A 24,180-nucleotide genomic window follows, 5' to 3' on the forward strand; every position below is an offset into this window, starting at 1 on the left:
TTTCTAGCTGTTTTCCCCTGTCCTGTTTTCAACCACTCTTTTAAAGCTAATGAGAGTGGCTGTGGGCCCCGTATCATTTCTGGAGAGCAGTGCGCTTATATGAGACTTTGGCTTTCCAATTATATCTTGTTGAAGTTTTTGAATTTTTGCAATATATATGTACTTCTTTTGTAATACAAAAAAATCAAAAAATAAAGATAAAACTTTTAAGGTGTGTACCATCTTTTTATTCCTTACGCTTCTCCTAAGATGATTTTGAATAAACCACACCCTACTCAAACTGATTTTTCTTTTTTTTTTAAATTTTATTTATTTATTTTTGGCTGTATTGGGTCTTCGTTGTGGTGCACGGGCTTCTTATTGCGGTGGCTTCTCTAGGCACTTGGGCTTCAGTAGTTGTGGCTCGTGGGCTCTAGAGCGCAGGCTCAGTAGTTGTGGTGCACGGGCTGAGTTGCTCCATGGCATGTGGGATCTTCCCGGACCAGGGCTCGAACCCGTGTCCCCTGTATTGGCAAGCGGATTCTTAACCACTGCACCACCAGGGAAGCCCTGATTTTTCTTTTTTTTATGAAAGTAAAAATCCTCATGGATGGACAGCTTCCAGAATTTGCCTATTATCAAGCCAGTACAGGGTTGAAAATGGGGCCTTTTTTTTTTGGCCGTGCCACACAGCTTGCAGGGGATCTTAGTTCCCTGGCCAGGGATTGAAACTGGGCCACGGCAGTGAAAGTGCTGAGTCCTACACACTGGAACGCCAGGGAATTCCTGAAAACGGGGCTTCTGTGTGGGCCATTATAGAAAGTAATGGTTCCTGATTTCTCATTTTTATATTCTTTATTTTCAGGGTTATGTATCCCACAAAAATCTGGGAGAGTTTAATTTGCCTGTGACACCTTCAGCAGGGCTACCAGGAACCAGCCTAAGGTGCTTTCACTCTCATTTCCAGACCAAGGGCGTCCTGCAGTCTACAGCCACAGGCAATGGCAGCAGCCCTCTCTCTTCAAGGCCTAGGAAGTACAGACTTGGGCTCTGCCTTAGGGTGCCCTGGCCTCTACTCTCCCTGTGGGTCTCACTGGATATCTGTTCACCCTGCCCTCTGCCAGCCTCCACTGCCTTCCCTGCTGGTTTTCTCTGCCCGTGCAAGGACGGCACTGGAGGAAGCAGCCCAGCCCTTCCCAAACTGACTACAGGTGACTGTGGAGCAGTTAGCATGAGGCTTGTAGATCAGAGGGATCTGTATTTGGAAATGTTTTATTACTCTAAGTTGAAACGTTTAGTCATTTTACTTCACAGTTGAGACCCTGTTGAGAGAACTCCACCAGTATTTATGACTGTGGCCTTCTCATTGAAGGGTCTTGTCCAACTTTGAAATGCCAAAGCATGACCCTCTGTTCTTTGATTCTGCTGTGAGTTATGAAATCCTGTATTTCTTCAAAAGTATTTCATTTTGGGGCTTCCCTGGTGGTGCAGTGGTTGAGAGTTGGCCTGCCGATGCAGGGGACACGGGTTCGTGCCCCAGTCTGGGAAGATCCCACATGCCGCGGAGCGGCTGGGCCCGTGAGCCATGGCCGCTGAGCCTGCGCATCCGGAGCCTGTGCTCCGCAACAGGAGAGGCCACAGCAGTGAGAGGCCCGCATACCGCAAAAAAAAAAAAAAAGTATTTAATTTTGTTTAAAGTCAAAGATCAGAGTGACTCAGTGTTACATGAGCTGGGTGTTTTTGTAGAATGAGCAGTAAATTTATCGCCTAACAAGGCTGGGTTAATTAAAATTATGCTGCCTGTCTCTGGCAATCATCAGAAAGGATATTCTGTTTCTTATTTTATTCCTAAGGCTTTTTTTTTTTTTAAACTATTGTGTTCCTGCCAAATTTGGTGAGCATGACACAGCCCAGGCACGTCCCTGGAGCACGCAACATTTTTGGCTCTTTGGATGCTGATAGAGATGTATGTAGCCACACGGGGTGGATGTGGTGGGAGGTCTTACCGGCCTAGGGCCCACCTAGGGGTTCCTCCCTCTGTACAACTCCAGTTACAGTCTGAGGATGGAAGTGAAGCCACTTGCAGCACCTAATTGTCTTAACATTCAAGTATCAATTTAAATGTCACCTACAGAGAGGCCTTTTCCTGACCTCTCCTCTTCTGAAGGGGTTCACCCTACTCACTGCCCATTCCCTTACCCTAATTTCTCTCATACAGTTCCATCTGAAATGATATATCAGTATTTTTGTGTTTGCCCACATTGCACAGTAGAATATAAACTCCAGAAGCAAGAGCAGCATCTGCCTCGTCCCTACTGTATCCTCAGCATCCAGGAGAGTGTCTGGCACTAGTAGACACTTGATAAATACTTACTGAGAGCAGGGATTTCTTGCTTATCTTTCAAACAGCTCCTAGCAGCCTGTCCTGAAAGTTGGGTCTCCCTGGTATCCCTTTGCAACTTCCCTTCTTTGTCTCAGACGTTTCAAAGGGGTCCTGATGACGTATCTCCTATAAGATGCCCATTCCTCTCTCCCAGGCCAGCTCCCATCCAAAGTGCCCAGAAAACAACAGACTTTTAGCCTTCAAAAAAGATAGTGGTTTCCTACAAGAGCTGAACGTAGTTCTGCAATTGTTTTTCATGCCAGGCCTTAGGCCAAAACTCTTCATCAAATCAGGCATTTTCCAGCTGGCCTAGCACGGAAAGTCCTCCCCACTAGGGCTGGAATCCACTGTCAAACAGATTTCCTGAGTAAAACTTTGTTCCCTCTATAAATATTTAGCTGGAACCTAAAATATTAATGTTCTCCCACATACTCCCGGGAGAAAGCAAATTACCAGTCTCAGATTGTCTCTAGATGACAGCCTTTCCAATAACTACCCATAATCAGGTGCAGTGGCCTCCCTGGTTTGCTTGCCTAGTTCACTGGCCTTCACTGCCATGTTAAACGTCTTGTGCCTCAGTTAGAGGGAGGAGGGAGATTGGCCTCTTTTGCAAATCCTTTTCATCAATTTCTTTGATCATTAATAGCTCACAACTCCTCCAGTGGCAGGATGGTGTTGCTGCCCTATCAGCACATTCGGGTGCAAAGGTGAGGGGCAAAGGTCCCCCAGGTTATCTATCTCCCTCCTCCTTGTCTCCTGACCCCCTTGGAGTCTTCCCTGGGATTGGAAGTGCAGAGTCCAGGTGAATGCCAAGGAGCCAGGGCAGGGGGGCCAGGAGATGCCTCCCCCATTCCCCTGCTGAGGGGAGCAGGAGGTAGGGGGAGGGAACCCTGAGACTCAGAGATGAGAAGGTAGGCTTGCGTGCCTGATTGTGCTGGCTGGAGCTACACAGAAGCAGGCGCTTACTGACCACAAGTGCCCCCAGAGCTTACCTGGCAAGAGTTCAGACTCCAGTCTAGACCTGTGTTGCTAGACAGGAATGTGAGGAACATTGCAATACAGATGGGGCTGAGGATAGGGTCACTGTTTCCAGCCCTTGGCCACCCTTGAATTGTCTTTTTTTTTTTTTGCCACACTGCGTGGCATGGGGGATCTTAGATCCCTGACCAGGGATCAAACCCGCGCCCCCTGCAGTAGAAGCTCGGAGTCCCAACCACTGGACCACTGGGGAAATCCCTTGAATTGTCCTCTTGAAAGAACTGTTGCTGTACTCTCAGGCCTCAGCTGTGGCCTCTGCTCCTTGCTGGAACTTCACTCGGCATTCACTCATCTCTCCTTTTTCCTGTCCCTTCTTCCCCCCACTTTCCCTCCAGACCCCCAGCCTCTCCTAGCTTCTACAGACCAGCTCCTACATTAAGTATTGTTACAAGTCTACCAGTATGCAGACAGAGCTGGTTTCGAGTGACTTTGGCATTGACCCGGCAGCATGTAGCCAGGGGACCTGGAAACCCCTCCTTATAGAACTGGATGGGCCCAGCTTCTCACATGCCTTGTGCTGTAGCTTGAACTGGCAGTTGGTGACTAGCAGGTTCCAAAGCTCCTATTTATTCTTGAAGCTGCCTTGTTTCTATTTTGATTCTGCTAATCCAAATTGCAGTTTGGTGTTTCCACGGAAACAATTCAGGGATTGTTTGGCTTTCCAAGATGAACTGTGGGGGAGAGAACCGAATGACGTAAAACATTTTTAGTTTCTCAAACATCAATGTCTCCCCAATAAATCTTTGGTCCCAAGTTTATTAAAATAAATGTTCTAGGCAAAAAATGTTCCAGGCTCCTTTTATTCCTCCAGCTAAATCCCTAGAGACTAACTCCTCAAACCCCTGCTCTGTGCAGAGGAGCACACATCTGCCCGCCACCCTGAAGCAGATGACAAAGGCAGGAAAGTGTCCTTTGGGCACCTTGGGGAGCCAGGGATGCAGAGACAAGAGTAGGTGTCACCAGGGAAATGACCACATGGCCACCCCAGCTACTCTGGGACTGGCATGCCAGAGGCTCAGGGCTCACCTGCTTTACTAAATAGCTGTGTTTCTACAGTGAGGAAAAGCTCCTCATTTAAGGATTCCAGGATGAATTAGCCCTTTTGGTAAATCTAAATGTTCACATAAAGGCTTTGCTAAAACAGAGGTATATTTGTCTATCCAACCAAGGAAAACCTGACCCCTCCCTCCTTCCCCACCTCTACCCCAGGCTCCGCCCTCATTCCCAAGGGCCACAGTCTCTGCTGCAGGCAGAAGAAAAATCCTCTCATTTCAGTCTTGCAGGGTTAGGGCTAGATCCCCATTCTCAGCACTGAGTGCTGAGAAACAGCTCTGTGAGACCCAGAGTTTCTGGCCCTGAGGGTCCAGCACCCGCAGGGAAGGGCGACCCCCTTGTCAGGGTCCTGCTGAGCACCCCCTGGCAGGCCCTGGACCTGCACCAGTTCCTGTAAACTGTGAAGGTCACCTCTGGGCAGGTTTCTGGTGAGGGATGCCCATGGCTGGTTGAAGATGAGGGTTTTAAAAAACAACTCTAATTTCTTTTTTCTACAGAAGTGACACATGTCAGCTGCAGATAAATTTTAAAATACAGACAAGAAGAAGACCTAAACCCTCCTTGTTCCTCCATAACAATTTTCTGCATGTGTGCTCATACACACATTTCACAAACTTGGGATCAACTGCATTTTTAAAACAAATAAATACATCTTAAATTTTGCAATAAATTCAGATTTACAGGAAAGTTGCAAAGACAATAAGTTCAAATATATCCTTCACTCAGCTTCTCTTAATGTTAACATCTTGCATAACTGTGGCATACTTGTCAAAACTAAGAAACTAATAACCATATTAACTAAACTTGAGCCTGTATTTAGATTTGATCCGTTTTTCCATTAATGTCCTCTCTGTTCCAGGACACAATCCAGGACACCGCACTGCATTTAGTCATTGTGTCTCCTCAGTGTCCGCTGCTCTGTGACAGATTTTGAGTCTTTCCTTGTTTTTAATGACCTTGACAGTCTTGAGTACTGGCCAGGTATCCTGTAGAATATCCCCCAAACTGGGTTCATCTGATGTTTGTCTCACAATTAGATTGGGGCTGGGAGGTTTTGGTAGGAATACCATGGAAATGAAGCACCCTTCTCATCGCATCCTGTCAGCGGTGGGTGACGTGCACAGGACAGCACGAGTGGTGCTCATCTTCGTCACTTGGTTAAGTGGTGTCTGCCAGGCTTCTCCATGTAATCTACTATCTTTCCCTTTCCCAGCTCTATTCCTTGGAAGCGAGTCACTAAGTTCAGCTCACCCTCAAGGGGTGGTGACAGGCAGGGGTTGGGGGAGATGAGGATTAAGCCCCACATCCTCTGTGGGAGAGTATCCACATCAAGGCATATTATTTGGAACTCACTGTTGGGAGACCTGGTTTTTTGAATATCAAGTAGCCTGACAACTCTCCCTCCAGATGGCCCCATTCCCCCTGGAGTGGGGCAGGCAAGAAGCTGTGAGCATTTCTTCTTATTTGCTCCTGTCTCTCCTATTCAGGGAATAGAAAGTGAACCCCAATTCCATAATCTGTGATGTTTATTATCTGCTGCAGGGAATGAGTGTACGGTGGCTTGGAAGGAGCCTCTGGTTAGCCCGTCCTGCCCTCTACCCCCCAGCGGAGGCCTGTCCCATGAAGTGGCCGGAGGCTAGTTCTCAGGGGCAGGCAAGTGCCCAGTCTCACACAGCTACGGAGTAGATGCAAGGTCTCTACCTGGGGGCCCAGAGGAATCTCCAGACCTGTAGTAAAGGGGTGATGCCAGCTCTGCAGCCTGCCCTATGCTGGATCACTAGCCTAAAATATGGACTGGTGGGGGGTCCTCGGCCCCTGGGACTTCCTCCCAGCTCCTTGGTTTGAGTTTTGGGTCTTACAACAGCTTTGCACCAGACTCCTTACCCCCATACTCCCCTATGCCTAGGAGGCGGGCACTTCCGAGACTCAGCTTCTGGGAGGCATGATACCTTGCCCAACAGCTTATTAGGTTTCCTGAAAGAACATCATGGTTTTGAGAGATCTGTCCAAATAATTTCTGATGATGTCCTTTCTCTCAAGCTGTGGTGGAGGGTTGGCTCCAGCCCAGGAAACCTAATAAGGGATGCTACCAGCCCCTCTGACACAAGTAGGAGGCCTTTGCAGAGGGCTTTGAGCTGGGCAGGGGCAAGGATGGAGGGATTGAGGGTCTGGACACGAAGAGGGCATGAGGCCCATGCAGGGGACAGGCAGCCTTGTGTGCAAAATGTGCAAATATGGCAGAGGGTCTGGGGCCAAGATCCATCTTGACGCCAGTTCCTCCATACAGGCTGAGCTGGCCTGGGATGGGCTGGTCCCAGGGGTACAGAAAGCCCATGCTGGTTGTAGCCCCCGTACTTTTTCAGGGGTCCGTGGAAAAGAACATGAAGACACACAGCAGAGGCCCAAGACCTGCACCTGACTTGGGTTCTGGGTATATTGAACATCAATCAATAAAACAGTCAAGATGTTAAAAAAAAAAAAGGTGAAAAAAAAAAGAAACACTTCAGAGCAACAGAATTAAACAAACAAACAAACTGGGCTCTCAGCTCAAGAAGGGACACAACTGGAAGTTAAAAAGATTGGGGTAATTCAGATTCTGCCAAGCCTCTGAAGAATGTGGCCCCTGATGACAACTGTGACTGCCCTGCACAGATGCCCTAACATCAGACTCCTGCTGTAAAGAATCAAAGCTGAAGTCAACTGTCCTTACTCAATTCGGTATTTAAAAGAGGTCAGCAAATTGTAGTCCTCTTCCAAGTCCAGAACAGTCTCCACGATACTGTGATCATAGAAAGCCTGCTTGAGGCTGCCCGGGTCTGCATCCGAGGCTTCCTGAGGGCTCTCGTCCACCAGCAGGGCCCAGGCGTCCGCCTTGAAGGGCGAATCTTCACAGCAACCACACACACGGTTCAACTCATTTTCAAATTCTAGTTTTCCAGCCAATTCTTCAATAGTTTGGATGCCTGTATGGTCTTAAAAATAAAAACATTCAGCATTACAATTCCAGTGAGAGATTTCTTAAGACATTTCAGGCACAAGTTAAAAACCACAAATGGGCGGCCATTTCCGAGGACTCTACAAAGCCGGTGTTCCTGCCCCCGGGGCTGGCAGGCTGCCACATTCTAACATGGGCTTGGTGTCCCTCTCCCTAGCTCAGGTATTTATTGAGCCCCAACCATCTCCTTGGTTTCCAAGGAGGGTTTAAGTGGGAGGATACAGAGATGCATGTGTTTGTTCCAGCTCTCAAGAAACTACTCCCTGACCTGTGGGCACAAGACATAGTGTGAGAAAAATGGGATCTTTGGGGTAATCAAAATGCTGCCTGCTGGGACTTCCCTGGCGGTCCAGCGGTTAAGACTCTGAGCTTCCAGTGCAGGGAGCATGGGTTCGATCCCTGATCGTGGAACTAAGATCCCACATGCTGTGCGGCGTGGCCAAAAAATGAGAAAAAAAAAAGCTAAAAATAAAATAGCTTTTAAAAAAACAGTCCACACACAGAATATACAGATGTGTGTGTAGAAAAAGTATCTATGACAGGGTATACAGCACTGTGTTAACAGTGGCTGCCTTTGTGGTGGATGGTGGAATTATAGGGGAGTTTTTGGCTTCTAACTTTTCTTCTAATCTTGTATTAATGCCCCCCCCCGCCCAGCTGGACTACTCTCCTCTACCCCTACCCCCATCTCTGCCTATGTCCTGTTTCCTTCACATCTAAGCTCATCCACCAACAGGGGCTGCTGTCCCTGGCCTCCAAGGATTCACTCTAACTGTACATTTATGAAATGACTTGACTGATGTGTAACTCCCCCAGGTTATCAGCTCCATGAAGGCTCTCTGCTGTGAGCAAAACAAATCTAACAAGCCAGTGGAAAAGAAATAAGGATTTTTTTTTTATAAGATGCTTGCTGACTCAGGGGCCCGTGTGAAGAACCTATCCTTCCAGAGAGAGGATGCACTAGCCCTCTGTACTCACCGATCATGTCAAGCAAATCCTTTGTGACCTCTTGGCTAGAACTGCTGAGTGGCATGTTTGACTCAACCTTCAAATCTTTCTCCATATCTTTCCTGCAGCCCCCAGGTGAAAAGAAAAAGGTGGGGGATTAGATCCTCTTTCAAGAAAATACTGGAGAGGAACTCAGTGTTAGATAATCTTAAAGACAAACACTGGTACTTTAAATTGTCATTTATGCTGTGATTAGAGGATGACTGGGAACCACTGAATCAGTGAAGTTGACTAAAAGCATCATAATGCCCATTAATATTTGTGAATATGAGCACAAATATTTGTAGAACTGAAATGATTAAATGGCTTCTTCAGTCTCTGACTACAGAGCAACCAAGATGGCAGAACCTTGAAGTTTCAGCGCATATGGTCCTCCTGGCTTCAAATCAAGGTGCCTAGGATGAGGCAGTTTGCAGCTACCTGGGAGAAGAAAAGGTCTAGGGAAGACCTTATCCCAGGGAAAGCCTAAAAAGCTCTGGGGTGAGGAAGGGGAGCAGAAGCAAGGGTGAAGTCAGGGCCCAGCCATTGATCCACCTCTCCCCAGTTTGGGGAAAAAAACACTGGAATTAAGATACGTGTTTCTGCAGTACAAAAAATAAGATGACTTTTAAAACTAGGTTCTTTAACATTCACTACCCCTTTTGGTACTGCAGAGTGGTTTCCATGACTGGTTAGACATCCAAGACCCCTCACCCCCTCAAACCAAACACACACACACACACACACACACACACTCTTTCTGAAGAACGTTTACAAACTTTCCAAATAAAGTCTTAGAGCTTCAGAGGGGAGGCAAGAGTAGTGTTATGGATTCAATTTAGGATTTTCAACAATTTTTTCAGATATGAGATAACCCTAATTATAATTAAACTATTCAGATTGGAATCACCTTAGACTGTCTTTTCTCCAGTTCTCCCCATCTCCTGCCGCTCTCCAAAACTGTCTTTCAGGTGCCAAAATCGAGGAATGCATCGATATGTTTTCCTTGCTGGTCAGAGGTTTTCTTTTGGGGCATAGAGCACGTGTCTTTGCACTCACGGGTTCGTGGTTTGGTGCAAAGGCAGGGCTCTCATTCCCAGGAGCAAACGGGACAGGAGAGAAAGGAGCCGCAGAGGAGCAGGCTGCCAGCGGGTGCCTCCTGCAGAGGAGCCTGTGCATGGGGAAGGGGAAAGAAAGCGGCGCAGCGTCCAGCTCCTGCCTCTGCATGCCTGAGCACTCCTGGGAATGACTGAGTCCTTCAAAGGCCCGGTCAATGGCTGCAGTCAGCTCCTTTCTGCATCTTCTCAGTTTTTCAGACATCTCCCCTAAAAGCGACCATGTCTTTATTATACAATACACTGGAAATGCACACAGCAACGTGAAAATAATGTTACAGATGAGGTTGTAAACCACCCCCAAATGGAGTATTTGCCACAATTTCCTTAAGTTTGACCCACACCATGGGTCGGAGAGCAGGGAAACCCCCACTCCCGGCGCTTTTTCCTCCGTGGGGTCAGGTGCGGCCCGCGGTTCTCCGGGAGGGAGGAACCGGCAGTGGAGCCGGAACCACTCCCCCTCCCCCGGCTCCGGGCCCCTCATCCCAGCCCGCAGCCCCTTCGGTCGCAGGCTCCGGCCCGGCCCCACCCAGCGGCCAGCCCCCGAGCGGAGACCCACAGCCGGGTCCTCACCGAGCAGCCGGCGCTCCCGCACCACCGCCCCTACCAACGGTCGTCGCGCACGTCCTCATCGATCGCGTGTGCCCGCGACTGACAGACCCAACCCCCACGGCTCAGGTCAAAGGTCAGACAAGAAAAGCCCAGATGACCTTGTTCTCTGAACCAACGCAAGGGGGATCAAGGGCCCCACGCACGGAGGGGACAGTGGTCTCAGGCCTCCCCGCGACAAAGACAATGGCCCTGGGAGTGCGGCCGGGCAGGCATGCGGAGGCCAGACCGCCGAAAGAAAACCGTCTGGAGGGGCGGGGATCTCACTTCTAACCGAAGTCAGCAGCGAGAATGGGAGCCCTTCCCAAGCCCAGGAAGGTTCCCATTCTCGAGCCAACAGGGAGAGAAACGACTGGACGCGACCCAGTACCCAGCGGTTTAGTGTACCAACTTCCAAGTGATATCTAATAAAAGTGCCAGAGGGGTATCAATTCATCAAGGATGCTGGGGTACATAACAGAACTGCTAGGTTCCACAGGAGACGGAGGGGCAGGAAACCCCAACACCAAGCATCTTCATTTCATTAGGGAGAAGAAAGCTGGATATTCCAAGATGACACAAAGGGAAACAGAAATGGGCTTTGGTGGCTAATTTTTAGGGTATTATAAACCCATCTCAGTGCACAGCAAGGGAGAAGGGGATGACATCATTTAGTCGAGGCTTCATTTACTGTGGGCAGACTACTGGGGGGAACAGTAATCATTCACCAGCCTGTGGCAGGTCTTCATGGCCACACCAAACTCAATGACAGTGTGTTCCTCTCCGTTCTCTGGAATCCATCAGACATATTCCATTATGTGCCCCCCCTCCCGACCCCTACTTTGCAGCTCCACGAGGTTTTACAGAAATTTCTCACCACCTGTATAAAAAGAAAAATAATTCAGCCTCCTAACATAACCCTTTTTTTTTTTTTTTCTCATAAAAGAAAGAAGTTCCTCATCCGGTTTTTAGACGGAACACTAGCAAGTCTTCAGTGTCAAAGGTGTTCTCCTGAGGGACTGCACCGGTGCTGTGGTGCAGCGTCACTGAGGCAGCATCAGTTGGTGTCCATGCTGCAAGTCTCATCATCCCCCATGCCCTGCTGTAAGCTGCCTGGTCTCGTCCCTCCATCAAAGGATCCAGGAAAACTGAGTGAAGTCGTCTTATACAACTCATCATCTCGCCGCTGGTAAAACAGCACATAAGCTGCTTTCGTCTAAAACACAAGAGGGGCAACATCCATTCACTGGTTGGAAAAATCACCCATTCCCCCACAGCTTTTCTCTCTGTTCAAAACACACCACTCTCAGGGATCCGCCGTCTTGCCCTGTGCAGCCACACACTGAAGTGACTGTGAAAACCCTTCTACCTGAGGCTGGCTCATGCTGACCCTCCCCAGGGAGTGGGGAAAGGCCTTGTAACAGACCCCGAGGAGAGATGAGCATCTCATTTAGGAAGGGTCCCATAAGGAATGGCAGCCAACTCTTTCTCTACCACACCTTGCTTCCACTGTCCCAGCAGGATGACTAAATAACCAACTAGCCCGGAAGACTTTTCCCAGCTCTAATCCCTAAAGGTAAGAGTGGGAACCAGGTATTAGGGCCTACTCACCACTATTTGATCCTCGGAGGCCAGGGACACACTGCTATCATCAAAGTAATACCATTTCCCATTCAGTTTATTCTTCGCGTACGCAGTGTCTGCCAAAGCAAGAGAATACTCTAGCCGGTCACCAAGAGAGCTAATGTGGCTAGCTCATTACAGTGGCACTCAACAGCAACACAATTCCAAAACATGAAATAAACAGAGTCTGAAATTAAAAGTAATTTATAGGTTGTGTCCTAACAACCAAAAGATAACTCAGCCTTTAAAAAAAACCCTGTTCCTAGGGAGGGTAGGAGGGAGGGAGGCGCAAGAGGGAAGAGATATGGGGATGTATGTATATGTATATCTGATTCACTTTGTTATAAAGCAGAAACTAACACACCATTGTAAAGCAATTATACTCCAATAAAGATGTTAAAAAAAAAAAATCTGTTCCTTCTCAAAAAGGCACTAAAAGGGTAAAAATGGAGCCGCTGGGGACCAAGGCTTTAAACTGTAATTTTGGAAAACTAATCCAAAAAATAGAGGAATCCAGTGTCAATCTTCAGGATGGCTATGAGCAATAACCCAGAGTCAGGGGATACTTAAAAGGAGCTGATACTTTAAGATTTAAACAAAACAACAGTTCTCAAAAACATGCCAAGTCAAACTCCCCCACTTCATCCAGGCAGATGGTTGGCTACTACTGCCTCTCACTGCCTCTGGAGCCTGTGGGATAATCCCAGAGAGGGACACATTGGGTATTTGGGTTTGCAAAGCTGGGATGTGAACAAGAAAACTTAAATATATCTGCCTTCGAAACTGTGAGTCAAGAATCTGCGGCTGGATAACAATTCCTCACACCGGGCCAAGCATTTCCCCACACCGGGCAAGCATTTCCCACAGACAACACTTCCAGTTTTGATTTTACACTATTTCGAAGCAGGATGTGTTTACAACAGGAATCCCAGCAGCAATACCCAATTCCTGCTCCACCCAGACTCTCAGAAACAACAGAATCTGATGGATATTTGGTTTCCAGTCTCAACCTGCTGTGTGGCTTCGGCAAGCTGGTTTTTTTTAAGCTGTTTAACCATTACTCACTGCAGTGCCTACTGCACCAAGTGGTGGTGGACGACATGGGACAAAGTGACAGAGAAGGTGCCAAGGGCGTGTCCCCGCTGTCCGTGCTTGGCATAACAATAGCAATGGTGGCTCTCAATCGTGGCGTTCCAACTGTGGACCCAATGTGGACCTGCATATAACCAGCCTAACCTGGATGAGGAAACTGAAGCCTAACCTGGATGAGGAAACCGAAGCATAAAGAGGCTAAGTAATCTGCCCTAGCAGTGTTTAGATGCTAAAATGGAAGTTAAAAATGAACACATGTGTCCAGTATGCATGAATATAGATAGTGAAATTACTTTGGGGAGAAAAAAGTAAGAGAAGAGTAAGTGCTGCAGGATATGATATGATCAGAGATCGCTAATAGCCACTCCAGTAGAGCCCCAATTTTCAAACAGGCACATTTTTATTTCCCATCCTCTCCTACAGCTAGATGGTAGCCCTGTGACCAAGTGATAGCCAATGAGATGTATGTAGAGGAGTTGAGGGGGACTTCTGGGAGATCTGCTTAAAAGGGAAGGTCATACCCTTTTTTCCTCTTCTTCTAATGGCCTGGAATGTAGACCTGAGGGTTGGAGACTGAGCAGCCATCTAAAGGCAAGAGGTGATATGGTAAGAATGGAGAGGCAGGAGAACAGACTGTTGGGCCAACAGAAAAAGCTTATCAGTATAGAAGAGAAGACTGGGGTTTAGGGCAGTTCCCTAATCCACTGTGAGTGTAAATGGAACTGACACCTCCCATGGTGTCATCTCTTGGGGTCCTGACACTGGGTGTAGTGGCAGTTATCATGGTGCAGATGCAATAGAAGAAAGATGAGGAAACCCAGCTCCTCACTTCAACATCACTAAAACCTTTCCATAAACAAGTAACAAAATAAACTAGTAAAAGTATAAAAGTGAAGATAAACCTACACATTATAGAAATTCTGGAAAATAAAGTAGAACAAAGAAAAAATTAACATTTTGGTCTCTCTCCTCCTAGGCTTTCCCCCCTCCTATCATAGTTTCTCTGTCTTTTGTTTCAATGTAGTTGTGATACTACTTTCTGTAATGATGCAATTTTGTGTAGCTGTTTTCCCTTAACATATCATGGGTATTTCCTCATGTTATTATTAATTTTATTTTGCAATGACTGTGTACTCTTCCATGAAATCGATGGACAGAAGTGCCAATGGTTGATCACCAATGCTATTATTAATTTTCCACTATTATAAATAATACTAATTTTTCACTATTATAAGTAGGTGAATATCTTTGCACATGAAGCTTTTCCCCAAAGTCAAGTAATTTCCTTAGGTTTCCCAGAGGTGGATTATTGGATTAAAGAATATGAACCACCATCCTACCAGAAAAATTGAGGGGCAGCAATATGGAAAAAGCCCGCAACCTGAGGCCCGTGGAGCTGTGTAAGTTAAGTGCTTAGGGCAATGCCTGGCACACAGGGATAGGCTGGTGAAAGATGACTGGCCATGGGCATTTCAACATCTCAGAAAGAAGCAGATTCCAGTACTTACAGTGGCCAACCCCCATGGCTCCATAATGATTGGACACGGCAATGAGGTCGTACACATAAGGCCTTGCTGACAGGTCACAGACAAACTCAGACATGTTCAGAGCTCTGAGCAAAGAAAACAAAAATAACCCTTCAATACATTAAACTCAGAGAAAGAAGTCAGAGCAACCCAGCAACCCCTTTCATGCAACAGGCTATAACACAGGGAGGCCCTCAGAAACTAAGTGCAGAAGGAACGAATGAACAGTCCAGACGGAAGGAGCCCTGGGGTCTTGTTCTGACCACTGACATGTTCAGACTGGAAAAGAGAAGCCTTAGCTGAGACCAAATGTCAAAGAAGGGCTCTGGGCAGACACGAGGGCTGCAGCAACTTTGTAAAAATGGCTGTTACTATCAGAATTACTAATTAGTGCCATAAAAATTTAAGCTAAATACCAAAACAGGCCCCCAAAAGCTTTTTTCCCTAATGTTTTATTTTGAAAATTTCAAACATAGAGAAAAAAAGAATTTTACAACAAACATGTATACACCCACCACCTAGGTCCTCTCGTTGACATGTCTATACTTCATGTAACTATCTACCCATCCCCCATCCCCCAAAAAGCATTTTTAAATCTGCATATTGTGGGGGGACTCCTACCTTGTTGACTGACTTGCCTGTGTCACTTATACTCTGTACCCTGGGGCCTAAGAGGACACTAGTAGACAGCCAGTCCCAGTCCCTGCCCCAGGGACAGGACTGTGGTGGATCTGCACCCCCAAAAATCCAACTCTCCCCAGCAGATTACTCTCTGGTTCCTTGTGCCCCTGCATTAACGAGGTACAGCATGTCCTTGTGCTGCTCTACTGAGCCTGGGCTCCCTGGGACCAATGACAGATGGGAAGACCAGTTCAGTTAGGCTGCGTAAGGGACTCGAGAGAGGAAGTGCTTCTACTGGAGAGTCCTTTCCCTACAGACACGGAGGGGAAGTGAGCCAAAGCAACTTCTCAGAGCCTAGCAACACACACACCTTACCACAGAAAAGTCTTTGGCAACAAAACACTCTGCCAATCAGTGCCCAGATTGTCTGCCTGTTTTTTAATTTTCCCAAAAATAACAGTGCAGCCCAGGGACCCACCTGACTGGGAATTCCACAACTGTATCAAGTTTGTCCCTCCAGTATCTATTGTAGGAGAAACGTTTGAGGTGGACCACCAGAATCTTCGGCAAGGACCACAGGTCAAACTTCTTTGTGGCCTGTTGATGCTTCTTACAGTTGGGACAGTACCTGAAAAGAGAAACCTCCACTTAGTGGGGAGGCAGGGGGCCAGTGCCACCTGGGCTCTCAAGCATGGAGGCAATCCCATAACATCCTTTCTTGTACTCAGCATGACTGCTTCTGGGCAGGGAGGTCTCTAAGCCACCTTCTAAAAGAGAGTGATGGCTGTCCTAGTCTGGAAAACACAATTCACACAGAAAAACCTGTGTTGTAGGGTCAGCCATGTAAAAAAGTGACACATCCAAATACAAAGGGTTTTTGTGTACATAGATGGCCCCAGCAGATCTCAGTCCCAGGGTACCTGGGTGCCCCTGCCCAGAGGTGGGAGCTGCATACCAGGGGTCATGCTCCCCAAGGGTCTCCATGGTAGTGAAGAGCTCGATGCAGTCTCTCAGGGCCACTGCTGTCTTCTTTTTCTTCTGAGGCTGCAACATGCTGACGTGCTTCTCGTAGGTCTGTGAGGAACAAAATGCTGAGGTCTGCTGAGGAAACAAAATCTTACCAGGCTTAGCCACAACCTCACGAGCTCTCACGCCTGGAATCTAATGTACTTTCTGCAGCCCCTGAACATATAATGACAAAATCTTTAAGTGCTTTTCATTCTCGGTCTAAAACATACCTTGCTAAACTGCTGGGGAACTGGTGAGAGAGACCCACCCGAAGCAGAAACCAGCACATACCCCTGACCAAGAATGCCGAGTGACCTACCTCAGATTCCTGCTCATCGTAATAACGGCTCCGGGTCTCACTATCCCAATCGATGGCTAGTGTGGATCGAGCTGTGGAGGAGGACCAAAGTGTCACTCACTACTGAATGGCCAGCAACAGGAGAGGCTCCTCAGGTGACAAGAGTGAGAAGGACCACACTCAGGCTACACCATCAACACCTGCTCACCCATCAACAGCCATTGCCAAGAGCGATGCTCTGCCTTGAGCCAGCCAACTCTGAATCCCTGGGCCCCCAAATCCTTTGGCAAAGATTTCCTCAACGCTACACACTTTAAAGGCACTAACTACATAGAATTCTGAAAGGGTACAGGTCAAGATGGAGTAACAGTGGCCAGATTTCTCCTCTTGCCTTAAACCACAAGAAAACCTGACAAAATAGAGGAAACAACTGTTTTCAGACACTGACTATTAGGCAGAGCAAGAGTGAGATCCCTGAGAGAAGGCAAAAAATAAGGTGATGCCTACATGGCCCCAGCTTATCGCCTGGAGGCATTTTCCGGGCCATAGTGGGGGGGGGGGCAGGGGAGGAGAACAAAAGACTGATTGAGGAGTCAAAGATCAGTGTTCAAGAATGGGGCTAGGGACTTCCCCTGGTGTCACAGTGGTTAAGAATCTGCCTGCCAATGCAGGGGACACAGGTTTGAGCCCTGGTCCAGGAAGATCCCACATGCTGTGGAGCTACTAAGCCTGTGTGCCACAACTACTGAGCCTGCACTCTAGGGCCTGTGAGCCACAACTACTGAGCCCTTGTGCCACAACTACTGGAGCCCGTGCTCCGCAACAAGAGAAGCCACCGCAATGAGAAGCCCACGTACCACAACGAAGAGTAGCCCCTGTTCACTGCAACTAGAGAAAGCCCGCACACAGCAATGAAGAACCAAAGCAGCCAAAAATAAATAAATTCAAATAAATAAATCAAAGACAAAAAAAGAAGGGAGCTAGAATTTGCAAGGCATTACACTAAAGACAAGAAGCCACATGGAGGGAATGGAGCTGCAAAAAGGCAAGAGAGATCCAAAACCATCTCAATAAAGCTGTTTTAAAAACTCTTTTTAGGTAATTATTTAAAAAGGGAAGCAAGCTAGCAAACTAGAGGACATCTAGCAAAACTCTTCTCCAATGAAGGAAGCAAAAAGACACAAGAGATGCTTTTGCAGCTCCCCTCCCGACCCAGGGTAGGCATCTTCACTGTCCACATGTTGCTTTTCACGCACAACACACATCCCGTGTGGATGCCCCTTCCCATCTGTACAGCAGTCCCCATTATAGGCTCCAGGTAACAGCCTGTGAAATCCATGACCATTCTCTAGATGGGTCACATTTCATGAGTATTCTCATGGAACAAAAGAAATACGCATTTATTCTCATAAGTTTGGGGAAATGCTGCCACCTAGGAGGGCCACAAGAAGTGTTATCAACCGGAACAAAAGTCCTGAAGGATGGTGGGAGTGGAGGGAGAGCTCGTTTCCTTCTGAAGTCATCAAGGACGGAAGAGAAAAGCCTGACAAGAAGGCCAAGGGAAAGTGCGGAGGGGTGTCATGTCTCTGAAACAGTCTTTAGGGAGCTTTAAGCCAAGGATCACACAAGTGTCTGTTCCTGGAGCCACACTATGAGATGATGAAAGCTCAGTGCAGTCAGTGAGTGCTAAGTGCAAGGATTTTCCAATAGATCCTAAGTCCCCAAAAGCCCAGTTTGAAAGGTCAGAGAAAGTGCTTACAGTTGAGTTTAAGCAGTTTCCCATCAGCTGCAAGGGAATTTAGGTCGGCTGTGCCATAGGAGTTCACAAGGCAGAAGGTAAAAAGCCTTTTTGGGCAGGGTCGGCCTTTGAGCTTCTTTTGGGTGGTCTCGCCATGGTCACTTCCCAGCTCATCCTCCCCACTGTCCTCTGTTTCTGAAAGCTGCTCTCTGCCTTCTTCCTGATGCTCCATTTCTTCTTCGTCTTCTCCTAGCATACAAATGAAAAATAACATGTATGTAATTTGCCACCATTTCAATGCTGCAATTTTTATTTCATACCTAACTGTGGTGCTTCCTTCCAGATTCATTTGATGTGTGTCAAACTACATCCACCCCTTTGCATCTACAAGGCACTTAAATTCACATGTGACACCCCCACAACCTGGTAAGCAGGCAAGTGGGCACAGCTATTCCACAATGAGGACAGAGAGGCCCAGAGAGGTTCAAGGAGTCACCAGAAGGTAAAAGTGAGTCAGCAGTCCTGCCAGCCCTAAATTTGGGGCCCTCACCACTTGGTACTTTACTGGGCTTCATCACACATAGTCTGACTCTTTCAACTTGATCATTAGGCACACAGAGAGAAAAGGACCAAAATTAAACCCATACTCAATACTCAAGAAGATCGGCTGGTAAGAAACAATTTAAAAGTAAAACTTTAAATATGATAATGAACACAAATACTAAGTAAAGGTCTTCAGTTCCTCCACAAGAAACATGATGACTGTCCCTTCAACAAGTGTTTACTGCATGTCTCTCAGGTGCAGGCACCATGATGGGCCCCAAGGAACACAGCACACAGGATCCCCCCCTCCTTTTTTCTCTTTATTCATTTGAGATTGCTGAGTTTCAAGAGTTTGAAGAGGGGGGAGTTCCCTGGCAGTCCAGTGGTTAGGACTCAGAGCTTTCACTGCCATGGACCTGGCTTCAATCCCTGGCTGGGGAACTAAGATCCTGCAAGCCATGCAACCAGGGGAAAAAAAAAAGTTTTAAGAGGCATTCTAGGGACTTCCCTGGTGGCACAGTGGTTAAGAATCCGCCTGCCAATGCAGGGGACACGGGTTTGATCCCTGGTCCGGGAAGATCCCACATGCCACAGAGCAACTAAGCCTGTGCGCCACAACTACTGAGCCTGTGTGCCACAACTACTGAAGCCCGTGTGCCTAGAGCCCATGCTCCGCAACAAGAGAAGCCAGTGCAATGAGAAGCCTGTGCACTGCAACAAAGAGTAGCCCCCGCTCGCCGCAACTAGAGAAAGCCTGCATGCAGCAGCAAAGACCCAATGCAGCCAAAAATAAATAAATAAATAAATTTATATTAAAAAAAGAAATTTAAAGAGGCATTCTGGAGACATATGGTGATGAGTAAATTTCCCAGGTGTTTCCAGAGAACTGGTTGGTATATGTGGCTGCAATAAAAAAAATCCATGATCATGCTCATCATAATTTTTGTTGTTGGGCAGTCAAAGGGGAAAGTTAAGGTATCAAATAAGTAATTTCAACAAAGATGGGGACAACTCCAAAAGGTGATGTAAAAGTAACAGGGGAAGGGAATTCCCTGGCAGTCCAGTGGTCAGGACTTTGTGCTTCCACTGCCGGGGGCCCAGGTTCAATATCTGGTCGGGCAACTAAGATCCCACAAGGTGCATGGCGCAGCCAAAAAAAAAAAAAAAAAAGTAACGGGGGAAGATTCAAAATATGAAGTTTATATATTTGGGGAAATAGCAATAGAAATGGAAACTGAGGAAAGGAAGATGTATATTCTACATAAGAATCATCTTTCAGGGACTTCCCTGATGGCACAGTGGTTAAGAATCCACCTGCCGGGCTCCCCTGGTGGCGCAGTGGTTGAGAGTCCGCCTGCCGATGCAGGGGACACGGCTTCGTGCCCCGGTCCCCGAAGATCCCACATGCCGCGGAGCGGCTGGGCCCGTGAGCCATGGCCGCTGAGCCTGCGCGTCCGGAGCCTGTGCTCCGCAACGGGAGAGGACACAACAGTAAGGGGCCCGCGTAAGGCAAAAAAAAAAAAAAAAAAAAAAAAAAGAATCCACCTGCCAATGCAAGGGACACAGGTTCGAGCCCTGGTCCGGGAAGATCCCACATGTCACGGAGCAACTAAGCTTGTGCGCCACAACTACTAAGCCTGCGCTCTAGAGCCTGTGCTCCGCAACAAGAGAAGCCACCGCAATGAAAAGCATGCACACTGCAACGAAGAGTAGCACCCGCTCGCTGCAACTAGAGAAAGCCCGTGCGCAGCAATGAAGACCCAATGCAGCCAAAAAATAAGTTTAAAAAAAAAAAATCCCTTTCAAAGACTGTGTCTCAGGAGTTGTCACGAGGAAGGACAAGTTGGGCCCAGGACAATGCAGCACAGTTTCCTGTCAGGCCACAGGAACATCACAGCCATGGATGACAGTGTGACATGAGTCCCCATGAGCAGGACTCTGAAACAGCCAGTGTGCATAAGACTGCCAGCCTCAGCTCTCACAGAGGTTCCTTTCTCAATTAGCTCACTTCACTCCTGAAGCAGTGGCACTGCCCCTTTTACGCCCAGGTAAGCCTGCTCTGCTCTCAGACTGGCAAGTGAAACATTGCCCTGCCCAAGACACTCAGAGAATCAGCAGGAGACAGCCACCACAGGCCTAACAAGGAGCCATGGCAGTAAAGAGGTTAGAATTATTTCAACATTAAACAAGATTTGAAGTCTATGCACCAAGGCTCACTTATGGAATTCCAAAGAAGGCAGTGAGAACAAGAGACTGAACAAGAGACTGACAGATGGAATGTCTAAGAAACTAGGCTAATTGTAAAATAGCAAATACTGACATGATGCTGTTATTAACTGAGCATCTATTATGTGCCAGATACTCTAACCACACTATCTCATTAAACAGTAACCTCAACTCTGTGAAGCCGTTATCATCATCCCATTTTGCAGATAGGTAAACCAAGGTTAAGAGAGATGAAGTGACTTTTTGAGGTCTGCCCCACACCTCAAGGTGGGAATTGCAGTGCCTCAAGTTCCAGAGCACTAAGAACCCACAGGTCACCCAAGGTCTGCTCAGAGACTACCATTACAGCTCCAACATGTCTGCTTGTGGGAACTGTGCACAAAATACACTCCTGTTCATCCCTCGTGGGAGGAGAACGTGATATTCTGGGCAAGAACAGGAGTACAACTATAATAAATACTCAACCTAAAATACCAACAATTTGGAATATCCCTTCAGGACAGAGCCTTCTGGTCATTTTTTTTTTTTTTTTTTTTTTTTTGAGGTACGCGGGCCTCTCAGTGTTGTGGCCTCTCCTGTTGCGGAGCACAGGCTCCGGATGCGCAGGCTCAGAGGCCATGGCTCATGGGCCTAGCCGCTCGCGGAATGTGGGATCTTCCCGGACCAGGGCACGAACCCGTGTCCCCTGCATCGGCAGGCAGACTCTCAACCACTGCGCCACCAGGGAAGCCCCTGGTCATTATTTTTAATGTCAGTTTTCACTTTCCAGGACCAGGCATGTCTTGCAGAAATCTGGGCATTTGAATTTTCAACTGGGAATATATATTCAGCTATTCACAAAGCGTAAGAACTGGAGGATATTTCTGGTTATTATAGGAATAAAGCCACCTAGTCAGTCACGCAGGCCCCCAAAAGAAGGATGACAGCCACAGTGCACGTTAGACACAGCTCCATGGTCACAGATGGGCTTGTGAGCACTAGGCCACAGAAGGATGGTGAGGGCTCTGGGTTTCTTGCAACAAGTCTATCCTACTGCTTTTCCAACTGTGGCTCCTCACTCCGACATCAGGAGCTGTCCAGAGCCAGCTACCACCTGTGGCTTCCTGGGTAGAAAGAAAGAAAGGCCAAGAGAACCTGTCTCTGCCTTCTGACTGGCTGGGCAGGACATCTGTCCTCCCCAGGGGCGGCTGCTGGACCATGGTGATGGGTAAGGGCCAAGACAAAAGCTCTACAGACACAAGCCAGGTTGTGAAGGCAGCCAAGTGTACTCAGCAATCCCAGCGGGTCAGAATCAAATCCTGACTCTGCTACATGACCTTGGGCAAGTCACTCAGTCCTATTATGCTTAGTCTCCCTGAGGTGAAACCCAGCTTCCACGCCTAAGATTACACGAGGTGTCAAAGTTGGACAATGGGCTCTGGCAGAGTGAAGTGGTGCAGACAGGGCTTCCAGGTCTGCTCTCTAGGCAGAGCCCCCAACCCCGCCTCAGAGCCTCCCTCACCCATGTATACAACACCTTTGGAAGAAGAGGGAAGTTGGGAGGGATTTGGTCAGTGACAGCCCCACGGTGTGGCGTACGCTCACCTTCACAGCTGCCCCTGGAGCCATTGCAGGACCCCAGCTCCAAGGGCGAGCTGCCAGACTCATCAGGCAAAGGTTGTTTTATATAGCGGCTTGAAAAGAAGAAAGAAATTGTTTGTTAGTTGTATCCTTTTCCTATTTTTCTCCACTACTCAGCGTGAAGTAGTTCCTAATTTATATATTCAGCTATTCACAAAGCAATTTACGTAAATAAAAGGGCCTTAAAATTCATGTGATGGCTTAACACTTCAAGAAATTGAGAGGAACCTATGAGATAAGAAGTTTAACTACCAGGGCACTGAACAGACTCTGAGAAAGTCTGTTTCAAATCTCTGATAAACGATGCGTGGCACCATCATTTAAAAAAATATTTCCCAGTAATGTTAATTATCAGGTTCAGAATGATAGTGTAGTAGTTCAGAAATTACATTCAAATACAAAATGCCATTAAAGCATTATACTCCCTCAAGCAGGTGACTGACAGGTGTGAAGACATGATTCCAGGAACTAGAAGAGGCTTAGGTGTTCACTGTCATGGTGCTTCAGATGTGCCAGATGTTCTGTCCCAATAGCACCTGCTCTGGCCCTCCCAGGGGCCGACACAACTACATTTCTAACAGAAGTGAGCACACGGGGTCAACACTGGCACTCTGCAGGGGGCAGTCACTCTTACTAGGCCCTATCTTATTTTAGATAACAAGCAAATCACATTCCTACCACCAACCTGATACGCTCACAAACAGCCTGGTACAAAGACTCGAGGGTGAGCTTGTACTTGGGGACAGAAACCAGCAGTGGCTGCCCATATAGCACTGCCCCAGTGGAAGTGCTCGACGGCCTGGATTTCCTTTCCCTGAAGTACACTGGAAGCGTGACACATTCAGAGCCGTCTGTGGAAGTGCTGCAGACCTCGTACCTGTGTCAATCACACAAGAGAGCAACTTCAGCGGCAGGTCTCTGTGAGAGACAGAGATCTGAGCTGCAGCTACATGGTGGCCAGGACTACGGTTACTAGGACAGAGCACACTTCAGTACAAAAGGTGGAAAAACCATTTCCAAGACGATGCTAGAGGATGGGTCAGGAATCCCAAAGAGAGTCAACTGTTAACACAAGGTGAACCTACACAACCCAGGACCTGGGGCTAATGTGATCCTCCTTCCCCCAACCATGGCCTCAAACTCTGTGGTCCTTCAATTGGGACTCAACACAGATGACACCTATCATCCAGACCATCACTTCAGACACAAAGGCACACAGGGGGGGCCCAGCCACTAAGTTCACCTTTTGTCACCCATCAAGGAGCTTAACTTTTAGAAAAAGGCATTCTCAATGCCCTGCCCTTTAGTAAAACCAAATACTGTACAGCGACGTATACCTAGAATATAAGCCAAAGACTCTTTATTTCAAATGAGGAAGCAAATTTATAAAACTGTTTGCCGTCTTTCTTCAAAAACATTGAAGTAAAAGAATATTAAATTTTTTTTAAAAATCAGAGATAACCAAAGAAACTGCTAAATACAAATCAATGATTTTGAAAAATGTGTCTTACTTAGTGAATACATGGGATTGAGGAGATTTATAGATGTTTTATCCCGGAACAGATGTTACCAAAATTGCTGGCAACCGACTGTAGTCTTTCCCTCTTCCTATAGGGGGAGACACAAACTTACTGATTCAATTTTTGAAAACTATAAACACAAACACACACACACACACACACACACACACACACACACACACACACACACACACACACACTCTCTCTCTCTCTCTCTCTCTCTCTCT

General features: G+C 47.4%; 2 protein-coding genes across 4 annotated transcripts in view; both read right to left on the bottom strand.

The window, feature by feature from the left end:
- Positions 1-4,605: 4,605 nt before the first annotated feature.
- C10H3orf62 (chromosome 10 C3orf62 homolog) lies at positions 4,606-10,034 on the bottom strand. The gene is made up of 3 exons (XM_060022489.2): positions 9,346-10,034; positions 8,427-8,518; positions 4,606-7,425 (listed from the first exon to the last, which is right to left on the bottom strand). Exons 1-3 carry the CDS (start codon positions 10,032-10,034, stop codon positions 7,160-7,162), a joined length of 1,047 nt encoding a protein of 348 aa, XP_059878472.1. The 3' UTR covers positions 4,606-7,159.
- A 1,157-nt stretch (positions 10,035-11,191) lies between these two features.
- USP4 (ubiquitin specific peptidase 4) overlaps positions 11,192-24,180 on the bottom strand; it is a 49,296-nt gene continuing 36,307 nt past the window's right edge. For all 3 annotated transcript variants that reach the window (XM_060022486.1, XM_060022485.1, XM_060022488.1), the window contains 9 exons: positions 23,119-23,310; positions 22,398-22,486; positions 18,066-18,293; positions 16,328-16,398; positions 15,956-16,074; positions 15,479-15,628; positions 14,362-14,465; positions 11,750-11,838; positions 11,192-11,354 (listed from right to left, as the gene is read on the bottom strand). In XM_060022486.1, the coding sequence (XP_059878469.1) occupies positions 11,196-11,354; positions 11,750-11,838; positions 14,362-14,465; positions 15,479-15,628; positions 15,956-16,074; positions 16,328-16,398; positions 18,066-18,293; positions 22,398-22,486; positions 23,119-23,310 (1,201 nt within the window). In that variant the 3' untranslated portion in view covers positions 11,192-11,195. The remainder of the gene's footprint in view (positions 11,355-11,749; positions 11,839-14,361; positions 14,466-15,478; positions 15,629-15,955; positions 16,075-16,327; positions 16,399-18,065; positions 18,294-22,397; positions 22,487-23,118; positions 23,311-24,180) is intronic.

Source organism: Delphinus delphis, chromosome 10, assembly GCF_949987515.2.
Source record: "Delphinus delphis chromosome 10, mDelDel1.2, whole genome shotgun sequence".
Classification (NCBI taxonomy): Eukaryota; Metazoa; Chordata; class Mammalia; order Artiodactyla; family Delphinidae; genus Delphinus; species Delphinus delphis.

Coding starts and splice junctions, on each gene's coding strand:
- C10H3orf62 (XM_060022489.2), bottom strand. CDS start 10,034: ATGAGGGGCCCGGAGCCGGGGGAGGGGGAGTGGTTCCGGCTCCACTGC. Junction 8,519..9,345: donor TGGAGAAAAGACAGTCTAAG/GTGATTCCAATC, acceptor TGGGGGCTGCAG/GAAAGATATGGAGAAAGATT. Junction 7,426..8,426: donor GGATTTGCTTGACATGATCG/GTGAGTACAGAG, acceptor TTTATTTTTAAG/ACCATACAGGCATCCAAACT.